At 55.2% G+C, this 20,646-nt stretch overlaps 1 protein-coding gene across 4 annotated transcripts in view; it reads right to left on the bottom strand.

Moving 5' to 3' along the window:
* ADGRL1 (adhesion G protein-coupled receptor L1) overlaps positions 1-20,646 on the bottom strand; it is a 46,450-nt gene that overhangs the window by 12,408 nt on the left and 13,396 nt on the right. For all 4 annotated transcript variants that reach the window (XM_066347320.1, XM_066347313.1, XM_066347334.1 and 1 more), the window contains exons 2-6: positions 18,173-18,337; positions 13,322-13,535; positions 9,145-9,254; positions 1,400-2,200; positions 162-476 (exon numbers count right to left, since the gene is read on the bottom strand). In XM_066347320.1, the coding sequence (XP_066203417.1) occupies positions 162-476; positions 1,400-2,200; positions 9,145-9,254; positions 13,322-13,535; positions 18,173-18,242 (1,510 nt within the window). In that variant the 5' untranslated portion in view covers positions 18,243-18,337. The remainder of the gene's footprint in view (positions 1-161; positions 477-1,399; positions 2,201-9,144; positions 9,255-13,321; positions 13,536-18,172; positions 18,338-20,646) is intronic.

Raw genomic sequence — 20,646 nt, 5'->3', positions numbered from 1 at the left:
CTGCTGCATAAAGCCCACGCTCTGGCAGGGAAGATAGACAGGTAAGTGCATCTATGATAAGCGGTGGGCAGGTCCCCTGTCCTTTCCCTGTCCAGGACTGACCAGCAGTGGCCACCCCCCAAGCCAGCCACAGTGGAGATGACGGAGGCCTCTGCACTCACCTCGAGTCCCCTTAGGGCAGGGCCTCTCCACCAGCATGCCCTGCTGGGTGGCTGGCCACTGGACCCGCCGTACCTCTCGAGGTTCGCAGAAGAGTTCTGGGGACACATGCAGATTGGGGGCTGGGGGCCGCCGGGTGCTTGGGGCTGGGACTGTGGCTGGAGGCAGGTCAGGTCCCAGCTGGTTGATGGCACCCACTGGGTGCGTGGTGAGGGGTGCTCGGCGGAGCGGAGTGGTGGCTGCAGGTGAAGCTGTGCTGGTGAGGGGTGTGGGCCGGACTGTGGTGGTCGTGCTGAGGGGTGGGGAAGTGGCTGGGCCTGGAATGGAGAGAAGACACGAGATAGTCACCACCATGCTTGGGGCCCTGCCACAGTGTGCCCGGGCTCTGGGATCCCTGTCACCCTAGCATCTCTCTTGCCAATGAAGTAGAAAGGTATGCTGGTCCCCACTGGGTTTGAAAGCAGATCTCCCCCACATTCTCTGTCCACAGAGGTCCCTCACACCTGTGGGACCATGTAAAGCATCAAAAGGTGGTAAAAATTCACCCATGTATACCATACCCTGAGGTCTGAAAAGAATCACCAGAGAGGACAAGCCACGAAGGAGGTGAACATAGCCACCTCCCATCCTTAGTTACTTTCACTCTGGTGTCTATAACCTAGCCATGTCCCTTCCCTCAGGGGTGGGGGTGGGGTGGCATGGGGGGGCATGGATCACTTCCCCATTATGCAAAGGAAGCTGGATTAGATTAGTTTCCCTAGAGTCCTGGACTGCTCAGGGCTGGCTCACAGCAGCTGAGGGGATAAATGAAATTAGAGAGAGCCCATCACCCCTTTAACATCAGCAGCTCAGTCTTGTTTCACCCGATATTTGGGCTTCCACCTAAGATTTTGACTGATAAAGGTTCCCGGGCTAAAAGTACACAGACCACTCGAAGAGGAAGTGCAGGTGGGTGGTTAAGTGCCCAGAGTCCTGAATCCAAGTTCTCAAATACATAAACTAATCCCACAACCCCGCCAGTGCCTCAGCTTCCTCATCTGTAAACTAGGGACAGAAAAATCCCCATGACTATGAAGATTAGGTTAGTTACCAGCTATGACATGCTTAGAATAGCATGTGCTGTGACTCCCACTTCCAGGGCTCCCCAAGCCCACCTCTAGGTCTCTAAGAACTCCCAGAATGCCTCCCACCTGGGACTGGGGGTGGAGCCCAAGGGTAATGTAACAGGAGCCATCCTCACCAGCACTGGGGTCTGGTGGTCCAAACTCTAGGCTATAGCGCACCACGAAGTAGTTATTCCAGACATAGAGCTGGTTGTCGCGTGGGTTGTAGTCCACGGAGGAGACAAACTGGTAGGGATTGGGGAAGGCCAGGCTGACTGGCTCCTCGCGGTTAGCATTGGTGTTGAAGGCGTAGTCTATGCGGTTACCAGCTGCCTCACTGTCGTCGTCCACATAGACCGAACGCAGCACATAGAGGACGCCGCACACCATGAAGGCGTTGGATGCAGAGCGCTTGTCGTATCCTGTTTCCCATGTGCCCTCGAAGCGCAGTGTATAGGGGTTGAGCTGGCTCACCACCAGCCGCCCGTTGTTGCCCTCAGTGGCATAGACGACCCATAGCCCATTCTCATCCACAGCCAGATCAATATCGGTCTTGCCCCCCCAGCGGTAGGGCGACGTGTCATGGTAGTTGGCGGTATTGATGACTGTCTCCCCGCTTTTGATGCGTGTGCGCAGGTCGTACTTCACGATGTTGCGCGTGCGCTCCTTGTTGTAGAAGACGGCACCATCATAGACTACAAAACCAGTGCCATCTACGCGGTTGGGCAGGCGGTAAGTGGTGGTGTGGCGCGCCGCCACGTAGTCCTCCCATGAGGCATACTCAGTCAATGTGTCTGTGCGGTAGGGGATCCAAGGCATGACATAGATGCGGTCGCCTGCCTGAAGTGGATCCTTACACCATGCACCAGACTGGTGCTCCGACTCATGCGTTGAGGTGGGCTCCAACACCTTCTGTAGGGTTCCTGGGCACACGAAGACTGGGCCAGGCGGGTGGGAGGGGAGGAGACAGAAGAGGAGGAACAGGGGTGAGGGAGGAGAGAAGAGAGAAAAGGGAGAGAGAGGCAAGTTAGTCACAAGGCCATGGGAGTCAGGCTGTCCCCTCCTGCTGCTGCAGTCACGGTTGCTTGGTAGGGCTAGTGATGGGAAGAGGGTATCCGGGCTGGGACCCCCACCCCGCCCAGCTGCCCCTCTCCCTGGAGATGTCAACCCTGGAGGCCATTAAGAGCAGGGTTAGTGTGTATGTGGGGGTGGCACCCCCCTTTCCTTTCCTGGCTGCTAGAGACCCCACAGGCTGGGGAAAAGGGGTTTGGCAAGAGCCCTCCCAGAGATTTTCTGTCTTAAGCAGGGCAGAAAGACCTCCTCACTGTAGCCACTGCCTGGCGGCTTTGAGATTCCAAGGACTCAGCACCCTGCTCTTTTGCCATTGTCTCCACCCCCTATTGGAAGAGCTGGAGTGGAGGGTCCCACCCTTCACCAACCACACAAGGGCAGATTTATTTATTTTTTACTCCACTTTGTTTCTCCTGCAAAAATTGCAAGGTAGTGACATTTCTATACCCACTATGGGTGTCGGGAGCAGCCCCCCATTCCAGGGTGGGGGAAGCACCCAAGGTTCCTGATGCAGTCTGTGCCCCCTCCCAGTACCCACACAATTAGGAAGGGTTTTTGGAAAAGTCCAGCCACACCCCTGTGGTGCCCAGCCCTGCGCCCAGCCGGCAGGGTCTCTCGTGGGGTTTGTTCAGCAGCAGACACTGACACTGGTGCACAGGGATGGGGTGGGGGTGGGATGTGGGGAGAATTGGGGAGGGAAAAGTAAAGCTGTGTGGAGGGAAGAGAGACAAGGTGGGGGCCTCAGCATAGGTCCTGGCTCCAAGGGAGGCACACTGGAGACCACCTGGGAAGAAAGGGTTAGTGCTGGCGGAGGAGAGAGGGGTGAGCAGAGAATTCACTCCAAAGCCCAGGCCCAACTGAGGGTCCCTCAGGGGGGCAATCCCAGGTCCAGCTCAGAGTGGGCAAGGGAGGGAACCAAGTGCTAGGATAAAGACCCAGCCCACCCCAGCCAGGCCCCCCACCTCCCCTGCCCTGGACCCCGATTTACCTGCGACCATCCCCGGCTCGGGAGGAGGGACCAAAGCAGCGCTGATGTCAGAAAGGTGGGGGGCCCCGCCCCACCCCCCCATTCCCTGAAAAGGAGGAAAACCTCAACTGCATCTCATTGGCCCCCGCTGGCCTGCCCACCCTTGCCCCATCATGTCCCAGGGTCACCTACTCCTAGGCTCCCCTACTGACACAGTGGAGATCTGGACTCTCATGGCCAGTATGGCCAGACTCTCCTCCTCCTCCTCCTCCTCCTCCCAGAGTGGTGATGGCCAGAGGCCCCTCCATCCAGGATGGCTAGGGCCTCCCTCTCACCTCCCTGCTACCAGAACCCACGGACAGGCCAGGGTGAGGATTTGCAGTGAATTCTCTGCTTCTGCTTGGTCTGTCACCAAAGCAGCTGGCTCTGAGGGGGACAGGGAGGGCTGGGACCTGGCACTGGCTTGGGGGGCAGCCCAAGGGTCCCCAGGCACAAAGCAGTCAGGAGCCTGCCCTGTTTTAGGAGGGGCAGGGGAGCCCAGGGCACAGAGGTGGGCAGGGACCAGAAGGATCCTAGCTTGGACCCTAGGGCTTCACCATCTCCCGGTCCCTGGTGCCCTGAGGTGTTGGCCTGTATCCTCTCGCCAGCATACCTGGCCTCTACCTGTTTTCTCTGTACCCAGGTCTCCCCTCTCCCCAAGCCAGGGAAGGCCCCTGTCAACTGTGTGCGTGAGGGGGGCAGTGGGAGGCCTCAGAGCCTGACCTGGTCAGAAGGGTGTGGAGGAGGAAAATGTGGTTAGAGGTTACCCTGGGGAAAGGGGAGAACATGAGGAAGGGTCTGTCTGGGGCTTCTGTCAGTCAGCAAGGACCCCTCCCTAGCACCAAGCTCCCAACACCTCCTCTTTCCTCCCTCTACCCGCCTCTTGAAGAGAAAAGATCCAGGGCTGCGTATCCAAACCACCACCGGACCTGCAAGAAGAGTGTCTGGTGCTGGGTGGGAGAGAGACTCCAGGAAAGTGAGAGGGAGAGAGTGACAGGGTGTTTTGGGGCAAACTGTGGGCTGGCTGCCCAGGTCTCTCTGAGATGGTGGAGGGAGACAGTGGGGAGGGGAGCAGCTTTGAGGGACCCTTCCCCACCTCCCTTGAAGGGGATGCTCCACAGACCACCGTAATTTCAAGGCAAACGCTATCTGGAAAGATGATGTCGCATCCAGACCTTCTCCTGCTGCCAGCCTCAGAACTGTCAATTTCCTAAAACTTTCAGGGGAGGAAGCAACCATCCCCAGCATCCTGTCCCACCCTCCAAGCCCTTTAGCTGCAGACCTTGTCTTCTCCTCCATGACAGGTGCCCTACCCACCACAAGTTCTCCCACTCCCCAGCTGAAGGTTAAACCCAGCAAGAAATTACGGTGCTCCTGGAAGTCCCCAGACCTGGCCTATACTGTCCCCGCCCCCTTTCCCTGGTCCTCTAACAGCCCAAAAGAAACCCTGACTGCAGCTTCGCAAGTGTTTCAGAACCAGAGAATAATGCTCTCCCACCCCGCGCTCCCCCCACCACAAGGCCCACCCCCACCCTTGTGTCCCCCCACCCCAATTTGACAGGCTGCCCTCCCAGGGCTGGGGACAGTTTATACCCTTCCCTAGGAGTGAGCCCCAGCTGGCCAAGGTTGGGATTAGGGTGGGGAAACTGGTGCTCTGTGCTCCAAAACAGCTCTGGGCCTCGGAAATGCCAAACCAGAAGGAACTTAAACCACCAGGAGCCTGAGGGGTAGGACGAATCTGCTCTCCAAAAGGAAAACAAAGGTGTCCCCTCCATCCCGCCTCCCCCAACTGGATAGAAGTTACCAAAGTTGGGGCAGGAAGAAGAGAGGAGAGACGGCTCACCCGGTAACCCCCTACCCCGCCCCCAGTCGGGAGCCAGGGAAGGGGGTCCCCACCCGCCCAGGATGCTTACAAACTTCTCCTGAAGGAGGCAAAAGAAATATGAGAGAAGGCCAGGTCCCTCTAGCAAGGGCCAGGGACTAGGAAGGAGGGACAGTGAGAGACAGAAAGAGGCAGAGAGAGAGACAGAAGGTCCTGTCCGTGTACTCAGAGAGGAGCTTCCTCGGGTGTCTGGAGGGTGGTGTCGCCCAATGGCTGGACCAGGGCTGGCCCCACTGGGAGGACACCTGGGGTGGGGGCTAGAGACTGGTCCCAGTTTGGGGGGAGAAGAAGGGGCCAAGAGGGGAGGGTGGGTCACATAAGTATGGTACAGGTAAAACAAAGTGTGAGTTAGGGGTTAGCATTGGTAACAGTGCGTTTACCTTTCTGCTCCACTTCTACTTTAAGCATCGGAAGAGAGAGAGAAAACAAATTGAAAAAAAAAATGTGCAAGAAAAAAGAGAAAAAAAAAGAGATTAAATTGCTTTCGTTTCTTTTTTGGCAACATGCCCCCTTTTCCTTCCTTTCCTCACTCCTGGTTCCCCAACCCCAAATGTAGCATCAACTCAGCCCCCACCCCCCAAGTCCCTTCCTCTGGGGTAGGGTTGGGGCAAGAGGTTGTGGGGGAAGACAGTCACAGGGAGGGGAAAACACGCAGGAGGACAGAACCAAGAGAGACATGGGATGAGGGGGATACAGGCAGGCAGGTGGACCATGCCTTCAGATGTGAGTGGGTACCCTCGTGGGATGGGGGAGTCCCAGCTGGGAGGCGGGCTCTGGTTAGGGGGCACCAGGGAGGGAGTGGAGGGCACTCTGATCCCCTCCCGCCCTGCCTGCTACCCTCCTGCCAAAACCAGGGGCCCAGGGGAGGGAATTCAGTGCCTCCCGGGGCGGGACCGGGGTGCCCAGAGCTGAGAGATCAGGCTGAATTCCTTCCCAGGCTGTGCTGGCCCCACCTAAGTCCAGCTGGGTTCTTCCAAGCCCTCACAACCCAGAAAAAAACCAACACAGAGAAAGGAAGGGCAGCAGAGTTGGACACATGACTGAGAGGCAGACAGGCAGAGCCCCTGGACCTCAGAGAGCTGGGGTGGGTAGACAGAGGCAGAGAGGGAAGAGGTTGGGTGGGGAGATGTCACAGATGGGGCAGGACAGCAGGTGGCACAGACACGCTCCCCTGAAACTCAGTTTCTCTGCCCAGCAACCCCCCTGGGGGCCCCGGAGCCAGGAGCTCCACACCACCCACTGCCTGGTGGGCTGGCGGTACCTGGGGGAGGAAGGGGGCGTGGTTAGACTGTGCACAGCTGCAAGGCAAATCCAGCATTAGTTGGGCCTGTCCAATGTGTGTGTGGGGGGGATCCCACACACCCACTGCCCCCTCCCCATGGCAGCCCTTACACCCACCCAACAGGCCTGCACCAGCACTGGGATCATCCAGCCTCTGAAGCCTCCAGGCTCTGCGTCCCTGGCCCCTCAGGAACCTCTGAGCAGGGTCTGGCTCTCCTACTCCCTCTTTGGAGGTAGAAGCAGGGAGTTCCACAGGGGCAGGGTTTGGCTGCCTTCCCAGGGCCTTATCCAGGGCCTGGAATACAAGAAGTGCTCAGCGAATGTTTGGGGGACAAGTGAGTGCCTGGCCTCCTGGTTCTGCAGCCTAGCTTTAATCCTCCTGGAACCTGGAAGGGGCTCCTCTGGGACCAGGAGCTAACAGGTCTGCCTGTCCAGGACAGCATGGCCCCAGTGTGTCCCCCACACAAGCACCGTGTGTGTTTGTGTGTCCTGTCTCCCCCAGAGCTCAGGCCAGCTCTCTCCCATCAGCCCAGGAGCCTCCCACCCCCTGGACTGACCTGCCTGCCTCTGGTCTCTATGCGCCATGCTCCTGCCCACCCTGGGGGCTGGCTCCAGGAGGTCTCTTTCTTCTCCAAGCTCTCTAAACTTTTTTCCTGCTTCTTTACCTGTGTGGCATCCACTTTGGACTCCATTTGGACCAAGGGATTTTTTTTTCCTGCCCTTTAAACCATCTGCCTCAGGAGAAACTGGGTTCATCATGTGTTGTTAGTTTTATTTTTGATCACCAGTAGCAATAACAAGAATTGGTAGTTACAGCAGAAATAATGACTACCAAGTGCCCAGTGCTCACTATGCACCAGGGACCACACTAGGCACATCCTGGGCAGTCTTTTGAGAACCCTGTCTATAGATGGGGAAACTGAGGCTCACTGAAGTGAAGTCAAGCAACACGGCTGAGGCCATATGGCTGGCAAAAGTGGGCAGCACTTTATCCACGTCTATGGCTCAGGACACATGAAGAACTTCATCCCTATTCTCTCTATTCCTGGCAGCATCCCAGGGAAGGTGTCTGGGTGCTTCCCCCATCACAGGTGAATATACTGGGTCAGCCAGCTTTAAAGGGCAGTTGGACCATTACTGAGCACATCCTGAGCCAGGCTTGGGTCTGGGTGCTGGGGGGTGAGGAGGTTGCCTCTGCCACTGGAAGCAGGCTCTGATGCTGGCCCTGGGCCAGCTGCTTGGCACATACAATCTTGATTTTTGCCTCCCCTACAGCAGCCCAGAGAAATTAAGTCATTTGCTCAAGTTTCAGAGCCAGAAAATTCAAGAGCCTGGCAGAGCTTTGAACCCAGTCTGATTTCCCCATTGTGCTAAGCCCCCCTCCTGCCCTCCTTCCCTGCTGCCCCAGCCCTGTGGGTGGGCAGTGTCCCCAGTGCTGTGGGAAGGCTTCAAGGATCAGATGGACATCCCCCTCAGGCAGTGGCTGGAGGCCTCGATCGCTAAAAGGAAAGGGTGAGGAGTAAAAGAAGAAATTTATGGAAGCACATAAACAAACGGTCCTGTTTTCCTCAATGTAGATCATCACCTGTGAGGAGAAATCAAAGGTTGGGGGAGAAGGCTGGAGTGGGAGGGGAGAGGAGGGGGAGTCACGGGGCTTCCTGTTCCCCTGCCCCCACCCTCACACTCACACACTCTGGTGGCCCTGCCTCCTCCCACCTCTGCCAGGGGGAGGCCCTACCTCCTGGCTGGCCATAAGAAGCTGGGGTTTGGGGAAGGAGAGGGGAGCAACGGGAATTCTGAGGGCAGGAAAGAAGGATGATGTTAAGGGTGGGATGCTGAGGAGGAGAGACCCTGTCTTTGTCTGTTCCCCTTGGCCAGATGCAGGAAAGCCTGGCCTCTGGCTCCCCAGAGAACCTTCCTCAGGCTTCCTGGGGGCCACTTTCAGTCCAACATGGGGGCACTATCTTTGTAAACAGGAAGTACAATTATGATAATGGACAAACCAACCAGGAGATAGGAATGTGTAGATGCCCCAGCCCTTCACACAGAATCTGCCACCAGGCCTCAGCAGGTGATCTGCCTCTCTCTATGAGCATCGAGTCCAGCTTCCAGGGCTGGGAAGGGGCAGGAGTGGGCATCTGTGAGGTGTGAGGAGGACAAGAGAAAGGAGAGGGAGTTCAGAAAGGAAAGGGAGTGAGAGGGAAGAACATGTGTGTAAGGGAAGGAGGGTCAGGAACAGAAGGGATGAGAGAATAAGGAGGTAGAGGGATTATAGGGCACAGGGTCAAGGGAAAGATGTAAGTGTGCCAAGCAGAGTGTGGCAGTGTGGCCTTGAAGTGTGGAAACAGGCAGGGGCCCGTAAGGAAGCAGGCAGAGCGGGCCAGGGTAAGGAGAGTTGGAGATGGTGCCCTGTGGAAAGGGACAAAGTCCTCAGTGACGGCTATGGGGAGAGGGGAGCTGAGGCAGCAGAGTGTAGACAAGGGTCTCTAGGAGAAGAGAATGTGCAAGGGAGGGAACAGGCCCAGCTGTCCCCAGGTACCTAGCCCCAACTCTGTGTGTGTGTCACAGGTCAAGGTGTCTCCTCCTCACTCACTCTGGATGGGGGAAGGGCCCATGTCCGCATGAGGAACAAGAAGACTCACTGTAGGGGACACAGTCGTACTGCACCTCCAGGTACTTGTAGGTCCCGGGACAGGGGTCAGGAAAGGCGTCAGACCCGGCAACCACCACGCACTGGGTGCGGTTGTTACACCTATGGAGGAAAGACAAGGAGCTGGGAAAAGACAGGTCTAGAACTGGGGATGGGGCTCCAGTGTAAGGAGTGGAATGAATACCCCAAATCGGGAAGGAACCATGAAGACCAAGGCCAGGTACCTTTCATGGACGTTGCTTTCTGCTTCCTGCCTGCTCTGTCTCTTCCACTAGACAGGCTTCTCCTCTCCACCCAGCATGGCATTGAGCTCAGGGTGGGGACTGGAGCACTGCCCAATGCACTGCCTCCCCAGCCACCCTTCATCACTTCCATCCTATCTCTGTGTCACTAGTGCTAGCACATCCTTGGTATTTTTCCCTAAGTTGACTGTAAAGCCCCTTTTGTTCATGGAAGAGTAAGACATGTGAAGCCACACATGGGAGGGGGTATCTCTGCAAACATTCTGTTAACAAAATGTTCAGGGTCCATCTGTGTCTATCTCTTTGGACAGTGCTGCTGTGAGGACCTGCCACCAGGACGAGCAAAGTCCCCACCTCGTGGTGAAGCCATTCTGGATTCCCCATGGAGCACTATGAGTGTCTGCTTGCTTCTCAGGGTCTGACTAATATGTCAAGTGAGGCCCACTTAATAACAGCTAGAAGATGTTTCTCCTATGCTGTCTGTCTCAAAGTCAGGACCTCCATTTCCCGCAGCAGCCCAGGTCCCAGCCAGTGGGAAGGTGATCTGACTGTGGGTATGCAGGAAGTGGTTTGGAGGGACTTCCTGACAGGTATGGGGCAGAGGGGCTCCTGTGTCTTCTCTCTTTAATTCCGCCCTGAACCAATGACGATCTGCTCATACCCACCCACCTCAAATTCCTTCTTTAAAAATAGAACACTGGCACCTGACCAGGTGGTGGCTCAGTGGATAGAGCGTTGGACTGGGATGCCGAGGACCCAGGTTCGAGACCCCAAAGTCTCCAGCTTGAGCGCAGGCTCATCTGGTTTGAGCAAAGCTCACCAGCTTGGACCCAAGGTTGCTGGCTTGAGCAAGGGGTCACTCGGTCTGCTGAAGGCCCACAGTCAAGGCACATATGAGAAAGCAATCAATGAACAACTAAGGGGTGTTGCAATGAAAAACTAATGATTGATGCTTCTCATCTCTCTCTGTTCCTGTCTGTCTGTCCCTATCTATCCCTCTCTCTGACTCTATGTCTGTAAAAAAAAAAAGGAACACTGGCCCTGGCTGGTTGGCTCAGTGGACAGAGCATCAGCCCACTGTACGGACTTCACGGTTTGATTCCTGGTCAGGGCACACAGCAGAAATGACCATCTACTTCTCTTCCCCTCCCTTTCCCCCTTCTCTCTCGTTTCCCATCTCATAAGCAGTGAGTGACTCAATTGGTTTGAGCATTGGCCCACGACGGGGGTTGACAGGTGGATCCCGGTCAGGGCACATGTGGGAGTCTGTCTCACTATCTCCCCTCCTCTCACTTAAAAAAAAAAAATCTAGAAAATAAAAAAATAATTTAAAAAAACACTGGCCTCAGAAGGTTAAGCCCAGAAACTCTCTTTTGTTATACTCCCAAAAGAACTAAAAGCAACTGCTTAAACAGCTACTTGCAAGTGAACATTCACAGCAGCCATTCACACAATCGCCAAAAGGTGGGAATAACTCAAATGTCCATCAGTGGATGAACAGATAAATAAAACCTGGTCCATCCACACAACGGAATTCTCCTCAGCCAGAAGAAGGAATGAAGCAGTGACATGTGCCACAACAATGGATGAACTTCGAAAACACGCTACAAGAGAAGCCAGACACAAAATAACACATTTCGTGATTCTATTTACATGAAGTGTCCAGAACAGGCAAATCCAGAGACAAAGAGAAGATTGGTGCCAAGAAGAGGGAGCAATGGCAAGTGACTGCGAACGGGTACAGGGTTTCCATTGGGGGGGAACAAAATGTTCTGGAATTAGGCAGGGATGGTGGCTGCACAACTTGTAAAACATACTAAATGCCACTAAACTGTTCACTCTAAAATAGTAAATTTTATGTCATGTGAATTTCACCTCAATATTGAGAGGAAAAGAGAAAGCTGGAAGGCAGGGAGCCTGTGTCCCAATGCCCCCTGCAGCTGGAAGTGCGTGTAGTGGCTGTGCAGAAGCCCAAGACAGAGAAGTGGGTGCTTATGGTCTCAGCTTGATCACTGTATTGATTCTGGGGCATCTCCGTCAGAGCAGTGAGCTGTAACCTCACTGGTACAGAGTACCTCAAGGTTTCAAGATAGTGGAGCAGCAGCCTGATAACTCTCCCTCAGCCCTGGTGATCACATAGCTCAGCGTGCCTGCCTCTGGAACTGAGAAGCCATGAGCACTGGAATGGAGCCAGACACTGTGCTTGGTGCTGGGGAGACACCGCAGAGCCCAGAGCCAAGCCTGTGTGCTGGATGAACGGAAGGAGAATTCGGAGAAGCAGGAGGGAGGAGCAAAGGGATTCTCAAGAAGGGGCATAGTCTAAGCGAGCAACACCGGGAAGGCTGGACTGTCAGCACCCATGCAGGGGTGACTGGAAAGGTTTGGGGCGAGATTATCGGAAAGGGATGGACGTTGGAGACAATAAGGGTGGGAGGGAGGGGATGAGGTGGCTGGCAACCAGGCTGAGCCACCTGACCATGCCTGTTCTGCGCCCCAAACTCTCCGCAGGCACTCAAGGACCCCACCAGTGATATAGTCTAGAATCCTCTCCTGCCATTCAAAGAGCTGCAGAGCTAACCCACGCTCCCCTTTTCCAGTTCTATGCCCTGGGTACCGGAGTGAATCCTGCATTCTTGTAGGTATGTGTAAAACCGCAGTGCCTGCTGCGGGCACAGCACTGACAGACAAAGCTCCCCACCCCCGTCGGGCTCACGGCCCAGGGAGGGAAGACACGAAGTAAACAGCATAAAGAGGCAAAATATTTGATAGAAGTGTGGATGGAAGTCAGGGCCAGCAGAGAAACAAAGCAGAGGAGGGGTGGGGAAGTGGGAAGCTGATTTTAGAGAGGTGGTCAGACGGGGCAGTTAGGTGAAAAATCCCCAGCGAGGGGAGGGAGGAGCCACGCGGCCACTGGGTAGTGTTCTAGGCTAGGGGAACAACCAACGCAAAGGCCCAGGGAGGCCCTGAGGGGAAGGTACCTGCTGTGTGTAAGGGCTGGGCGGGTGTCTAGAACCGAGTGAGAGGGGTAGCACGGAGGAAGTGAGGGCTGGGAGAGGAAAGGGCAGAGCATGCAGGGCCTTGCAGGCCAAGGGAGGACTTAGGCTTTCGTTCTGAGTGAGGTGGGAGCCAGGTAGGGTTCTAAGCAGAACAGAGATGTGCCCAAATTCAGGTGCTTACAGATGCCATCTGGCTGCTGTGAAGGGAACAGACTGTGGCAGACAAGAGGGAGCAAGGAGAGGGGGAAAGGAGAGGGGCAGAAGGTTCCAGGGGTATGGGGAAGGTGAGAGGGGGAGGCAGGGGTTGGATGCGGACTTGGTGGAAACAGTGGTCAGATCAGTATAATTTGAAGGCAACAGTGACCAGTTTTAAGTGGACCGGCAGTGGGTGTGGGAGAGGCTTCTGCAGCAGTGCCTCTTCTGGCATACCCCCACACTCACTCAAACTCAGACACATGCAGAGAACCAGTCTTGCACACTCAAGCACTCACATTCTCTCACACTCACATGCACTTCTGTCATCTGTACTCAGAGCTGTCACCTCCACAGGGAAGCCTGACCAGACTCTGGGCCCTCCCTCAGCTCCCACGATACCCGCACCTTGTCCTGCCATTGCTTTCACACTGCAAGCCCCGCCATCTCCCATAACCCCGGCGTGAGCCTCTGCAGGCGTCAGGCTCACATGTGAATGTGTGTGTGTGTGGGTACAGACTGCTGGGCAGATGGGCTGAGTGGGGGATGGGCGTCTCTATGTTGTTTGCATGGCACCTGGTACCTAGAAGGTGCCCAAGAAATGTGTATGGGATGCATACAACTAAGACAGAAGGTGCACAGGGTGCACTGTCCAACGAGTGCATGGTGTACAGGCACGCCATTCAGGGAATCCATGAACAGGCACCATCCTCCTCTGAGAGCCCAGGGGCGCCCTCACCTCTGCGACATGATCTTGAAGGCATCTGGCAGGTAGCACTGCACATTCTCCATCTGGAATGGGTCAGCGTCACAGATCTTGTCATCCGTGCGTCCGTAGTTGGCGTTTTCTACCATGATGACATCACTACCTGGACACCGTAGCTCGATGGGGTAGCCTTCACACGCCAGCTCCCTGCGCATCAGGCCAAATGGGAGCCCAGCCCGGCTCAGGCCTGTGGGGGGTAGGGGAAGGCATCACACTCAGGGCACAGGGAAGGGAGCCAAGACCCCTCAGGGGAGGTCCCACTTCCAACCTGGCTGTATCTGGGACAGAGGCTATATGAACCTCAGCTTATTCATTTGCAAAATGGGCTTCTCAGGGGGCCCAATGTATAGGAAGGTCATTAACTTGCTCAAAGAGAATTTGACATTTGCCTCAGGAGCTGGGTGGGGCCCTCGAAGCCCTTGGAATGTTCTGATTGATAGAGCGTGTTTACCTGGGGGCCTTGGGCCATGCCAGATAATGTGTGCTAATAGTTATGGGTTGAATTGTGTCCCCACCTTCCAAATTCCTGAGCTGAGGTCTTAACCCTAGGACCTCAGAATGTAACCAAATTTAGAGATATGGCCTTTACAGAGATACTCAAGTTAAAAGGAGGCCATTAAGATGGACTCCAATCCAATATAAAAAGAAGAAATCTGGACCAAGAGACATACCAGAGGGAAGACCATGCGGAGTCAGAGGGAGGAAATGCCATCTACAAGCCAAGGATAGAGGCCTAGAAGGAACCCTCCCCTGTGGCCCTGAGAAGGAACCAACCTTGCCAACGCCTTGATCTTGGACTTCCAGCCTCTAGCACTGTGGGAATTAAACTTGTTGTTTAAGCCCCCCAGTCTCTGGTACTTGCTTACAGCAGCCCTAGCACGCTAGTTGTTGGGCAGATAAAATATATTATGCTCACTTTGTTAAAGACGGCGCTGCCCACGAGGAGGCCATCGCCCAGGTGATATTAATGTGTGTCTCTGTGGGCAAGTAGAATCCTTGTAGCCTGGGGCTTGGTTTTGGGATTAGGCCTTTCCCACCCGTTTTGATGTGGGGTGGCACAATCCAATATTGCCTCAGAGAAGTGTCTTTGTATTAGAGACTTCCCTGTTTTGTATATTGGATTAAAGGTTTGGATTCCTACACTATAAAATGGGGGCAGAACGAGAGCTTGCTCTCTTGGTTCCTGGGATGATTAGCATGAGAGAGCAGAGGGAGCAGAGCAGAGAGCAGCGGAAAGAGGCCGTGTGGCCAGGAGAAGCAGCCAAGATGGCGGAGTGCTGAGTGAGATGCCAGTTTGTGTAGAGTTTGTATCTGGGATAAGGAAGGAGATGGGGAACTGAGGAGAATAAGGCTGGTGAGCTAGAAACCTTTGATTCTAGGAAACTCGGATAAGTCAGTAGCTTTGTGAGCACTGAATGTGAGTGGGTTTTGGAGCCCAGTGTGTATTTTTACTTGCCCGCCGGGTGCAAGCTAGAATTAAAGACTATGGCCCATCAGTTTTTGGCTCTGCTGTTTCTTTACCGACTGTCTGAATCCAATGCGAACCTGCATGGGCCAGGCTGCTGTGATGGTGGTGGCCCTGGCCGTGGATACTGGCTTTACACTAGTGCACTAACAATGTGGTTTTGGGTGGGAGCTTTGTGTCATGAAGTATCAGTTGACCTCTGGAGGGACTGAAGATCAAGGTCAGCCATGTGGGTGGTCGTCAGTCATGACTGAGCCCCAGTAAAGATGGTGGACCATACCAAGGCTAGGGGAGCTCCCAGGTTGGCAGTACCATGTTGTCACTCGGCACTGTCAGGAGAGTTAACACTGTCCACGACTCCACCGAGAAGGGACATGTTACAGTAATATGTTATAGTAATTAAATATATAGAAAATATAGAGGATATATAGAAATAAATTAGGATATAATACTATTAAAAGCCATTAAGGCAAGTGGATAAGGCTACACCCTCTGGGTGGGAACTAATCTAGTGTGTACAGATATGACAGGCAGACTAGGCCTTTTGCACAGGGCCCAGTTAGTGTGTGTGAAGTTATATATAGATAAAAAGTGGTTTGATGTGACAACTCTATAGATTAACATAAAAAAGGAGCTTCCCTAGGAACTCCCTAAAAGTGGTTTGATATGACAATTCTGTAAATTAACATAAAAAAGGGCTCCCTGCTAGGAACTCCCAAAAAGTGTCTTGATGTGATAATTCACTAGATTAACACCTATTAGAAGGCTTTGGCCAGAAAAAAATACTAAAGCCGAGGGGCCCCAGCTGCAGGTAGTCGTCCAAACTCCAACATTGAACGTGGACTGTCTCCACCACTCGGACCAAGGACAGCTGAGAGGAGCACGCCGACAGGGCCCCATTAAGCTGTACCCAGGCACACCATAGGATTTGTGAGTAGTAAACTGGCCGTGTGATTCTTGCAACTAACTTGTGTGTCGGTCATGTCTTTCCTCTGGTGGCAACTGGTCTCAGTACCAGTAAGTAGAATTCCTCATAGTTGCCTCAAAAGTAGTCTCAAAGAGACCACCAGCCCTGCTGATAAGCAGGAGTGTCCCCCTACATGGGGAAGTCGAACAGGGGATGGATGCCTGATCAAAGTAGAGCTTGGGCTCTACTGGGACAGGACAAGTGCCAATCTCCACACATGAAGCTTGCCTGGACGCTGCCCCACACACCTCTTCTCTTGGATGGTTTTAATCTGTATCAGTTCACTGTAATAGACTACAACTGTAAGTTTAATGGCATTTTGAGTCCTGTGAAACCGTCAAACCTGAGGGTGGTCCAAGGAACCCCCAAATTGCAATTAGTGTCAGAAGCAAGGGTGCTCTGGGATGCCTCTCTAAATCCACACCATTCCACACAAGAAGTAGAAGGCATGGGGGTAGGTACACTCATATTCTGGAAAAAAACACAGTGCCTGGCTTTGCCACTTCCCAGCTGACAGGCCAGGTGTGGCCCAGGGATCAGCAGCACCAGTCACATGGCAGCTGGTTCAGAGTGCCAATTACTGCCACCCTCCCCCCAGGTCGGCTGAATCAAGATCTTCAGATGAAGCCAGGAGCCTTTGGATCTACACATCCACCAGAAATTCTGATGCACACTCTTTTGGACAGTCACCCCTGTAACTTCCCTAGGCCTCAGTTTCCCGATCTGAGAAATGGGCACCCAGAGCCAGGGCAGTACTGTCTGGATTCATGCAATAGGAATGTTTGTGAAGGAAGTGCTAAGCATGGCACCATGAAGGGTAAGGGTGCCCAAGGGAGGGGCCTCCTCGTTGTCACCTGGGAAACCCTCCCCCCAGGGTTGTGTGAAAAGGAAAGAGCACACTGCACAGGCCCAGCTCTCCCTGGGTCCCAACGGCGCGGGTCAGTCCCCATCACATATTTTGTGGGGACAGAGAGGGACTGATTGGTTTAAATCCAGCTTGGCCACTTCCTGGCTGGTAGCTCTGTCTAGTCACTCACTGCCTCTGTGCCTGTTCCCTTCCCTAAGGGGCTGATAGCTCCCATGTCACAGAATCAGGATGTGACCAGGATGAGGGAGGGATGCGGTGGATGCAGCAGGACACAGTGAGACAACAGAGTGCTAATTACTGTTATTACTAAGGTGATTAAGGCAGTTAGTCTCTGCATGATGGAGTGGCCTTGGCAGGGTCCAAGCCTGCTGAGGCAGCCACCTTCTCAAACACTAGTCCAAGCCAGGCCTTGCTGGGGGCCAGAGGGAAGTGGGGACGCACAGTGGCCTGGAGGCTCCAACGTGGAAGCAGCTGTCATTGGTAGATGAGGAGAAGGTACCAGTGCATGATGGCAGCAGAGTGAAGCAGGCCCGTTCTCTGAGATCTGGACCCTCCCCTGTGGCTGGAGACCCATGGAGAATGGCAGCCAGGCCCCTGGGGTTTTCTGGGGTGAGCTGTCCTGCTTGGGGGAAAGTTTTGCATGTATTCCTCTAGCACCATCTGCTTCCACAGCTAATTTTAGCCCTTCTTGTGGCTGGGAGGCAGGCCAGGGGTGGAGGGCTAGCTCAGATGGGTCTGGGGTAAGGGGTGGGGGGTGGAAGCAGCCCCTCCCGGCCCAGCTGGGGCTATGGGACAGGACCCGGTTGGGCAAAGAATGCAGGCACTGAGGAATCAGAGGGTGCCAGCTAGCCAGAGTAGTGTCAAAGCCCTGGGGCATGGTTCAATAATGCCCCCTCCCCTTTCATGGCTTTCTGAAGGTGGGGCTATATGATGGGGCAGTGTCCACTGCCAGTGCCCTTCAGACAGGGCTGGGAGGGGTGGGCTGGGGGCATGCCCCAGGGTGAGGGGCAAGGCCAGCAGGCCCCTTTTCTCTGCTTCCCTCCTTGCCCTGCCCTTGCCTTGCCTATTATGGGGACCATAATTGAGTAACTGGTGAGGGTGGGCGGGCAGGCTCAGGGCACTAATTGTGGCATGCACAGGATCCTGGGGCCGGCATAGGGCTGAGCTGGGTAATTAGTTGTTTTTAAATAAATGTCAACAGGCATGCTTTAATTAAGCCTCTTCCCAATGAGAGCTGGAAGATGTAATCACGGACACACACTCAAGCCTCAGCTCACCAGGAAGGCCTGTCCTGTCTCCCGGGGGGCACAGCCTGTATCTCAGACTCTGGGATCCCTGAGTGTTGGGGGTGAGGGACCGGGGACCCCCCTCAGTGTTACTGGGGCATGCAGCCACCAAGTCTCCTGGTCTGGTACCTCTGAGATGTGGGTGGGGTGGGGGCTCTAATAAGTGGTCCAGAGGTAATCTACTGTTCTACCCACCCTCCCAGTTGAGGTTTGGAGGCATGGCCCCAGCAGCACCTACCTTGGGTGGCCGAGGTGACCAGGACAGCGGTGATGCAGAGACTCCACAGCACAGCGGCCAGGCGGGCCATGGCAACGGCCGGGGGCGTTTTGGGGGCTCTCAGCGGCTTATGCAGAGGTCCTTGCCCCGCATCACCAGGTGGGCATCACTGCCTGGCCCACCAGCCTGTGAAGGACAGAGAGGGTAAGGTAGGGGCCATCCATAGCAGGCCCAAGAAAGGACTTTTGGGCCACTCCCTCCTGCTAGTGGCCAAGGGCATCTGTCCTTTAGGCCTGAGAGAGGCCAGACCATGTCCAGCATCTCCACTGACAGAAGCCACACACCACACACTTTGGCCAGAGGCTGCTCCCTCCAGGGCCTCTGGCTCATACTGTATTCCTACACCCACCCCAGCACACAGGCCTACCTGTTTTGGCACCTCAGAAGTACCCATGGTTTGACAGCACCCTCTAATAACAGGAGCAACTCATCAGGATGTCACTAGGCAGGCCTCAGACCCTACACCTTGAGGAAAGGGACCCTTTGGGCGCCTCTTCTCCATTCTGAAATCCCAACCCTGTCCATTGGTCCTTCAGTCTGGCCTCCTCACCCAGCAGGGCATCCAGGGTAAGGACCAGACATCCTGGTCCAACTTGTAGCTCTCCCCTCCAGATCACCGGTAGAAACTCAGGCCCTGCCCCAGCCCTCTACTTCCTGTCTCTCTCACTCTGGCAGCTAATTAGAATCTAGCTGGCTGGCGCCACAGATCAGGGACTAGGGACAACTGAGTCCCATCTTTCTTTTCCAGGGGGCCTTGGGAGTAAGCTGGAGACAGGCAAGCAGGGGAGTGCAGCCCCCTTCAGGGTTAGGTGGGTGAGGTAGGGGGGTGCTGGGTGCCCTCCCCCGCAGTCCTCCCCAGGACAGGGGCTGTTCCAGCAGAGTGAGGTCTGGCCCTCCAGCTCCCCCTTGCAGTCACTCCTCCCCACTTCTCACTGCCTTGGCTTCCCGTTCCAGCAGAGCGAGGTCTGGCCCTCCAGCTCCCCCCTCGCAGTCACTCCTCCCCACTTCTCACTGCCTTGGTTTCCCATTCCAGCAGAGCGAGGTCTGGCCCTCCAGCTCCCCCCTCGCAGTCACTCCTCCCCACTCTCAGTGCCTTGGTTTCCCATTCCAGCAGAGCGAGGTCTGGCCCTCCAGCTCCCCCCTCGCAGTCACTCCTCCCCACTCTCAGTGCCTTGGTTTCCCATTCCAGCAGAGCGAGGTCTGGCCCTCAGCTCCCCCCTCGCAGTCACTCCTCCCCACTCTCACTGCCTTGGTTTCCCGTTCCAGCAGAGCGAGGTCTGGCCCTCCAGCTCCCCCCTCGCAGTCACTCCTCCCCACTCTCACTGCCTTGGTTTCCCGTTCCAGCAGAGCGAGGTCTGGCCCTCAGCTCCCCCCTCGCAGTCACTCCTCCCCACTCTTACTGCCTTGGTTCCCCGTAGGTGCTCTTCAGGCTGCATGTCCAGATTTCCACTCTTGGTTTTTTGCTGCATCTACACCCAGTTCGCCACGTGTGGCCCAGGCACAGCAGCACCAGCCTGGCCAGGAACCTGCTAGAAATGCATTCTCCGTGGGAGCCAGCACCCGTGTTTTAACCAGCCCTTGAGTGTATCAAACCCCACTCTGTACTCTCCCGCTGTCAGCCCAGCCTGCCCCATGGTTTCAACACCATCAACCACCCAATACTTTCCAAATCTCTTATTTCCAGTCTGGAATCTCTCAACAGAGCCCCAGCTACTGTTTCCCCTCCCAAAACGAAAGCCTGTTTGTTACAGGCCGGGCTGTTAGCTCGCTGACCCGGCTCTGCTCCCGCCACCCGTCCGCTGTTCCTCCACCACACCAGGCCCTACTGCACGGCCTCGCTTCCTCTGCATTTATCTTCTGCCTGTCAGTTATCCACATGGTCACTCCCTCTGCTCCTGCTCCTCCTGTAGGCCTTTGTTCAAATGTAACGATCTCATGTATGGAGTGGCCCCTGCACAGGCAGGGATCATCGGGTTGTTTCCCTCACGACCCCAACTCCACCTTCTAGAACAGGCCTGGCACACAGCAGTGAGTACTTGTTAAGTGAATCTCAGACCTCAACCTAGGAATCTGCCTCAACTCCTCGCCTCTTCCCTCCTCTTCATAAGCTCTGTCAGCAAGTCCTGTGGGGTCTGCTTCCACAGGATCTCACCAATCTGTCCATTTCTGGTCCCCCCTGTCACCACCCAGGAACAAGCCACCACCCTGCTGCACCTGGACACTGTCCTGGCCTCCTCCTCCTCCTGGCTTCCCTGCTTCCACGCCTCCCTCCACTCAGGGCTAAAGGACCCTTTAATGCTGCAGATCCCTCTGCTCTCCCTGGGGGTCTCCATTCCTCACCAGGGCCCACAGGCTGCTGCTGATCTGGAGCGACCAGGTTCTCCATCCCTTCCACTCCCGGAATGCTCCAGCCTCCTTCTACCCCCTACCCCAAC

Source organism: Saccopteryx leptura, chromosome 1, assembly GCF_036850995.1.
Source record: "Saccopteryx leptura isolate mSacLep1 chromosome 1, mSacLep1_pri_phased_curated, whole genome shotgun sequence".
NCBI classification, from domain to species: Eukaryota; Metazoa; Chordata; class Mammalia; order Chiroptera; family Emballonuridae; genus Saccopteryx; species Saccopteryx leptura.
This window is presented reverse-complemented; position numbering and strand designations above follow the sequence as displayed.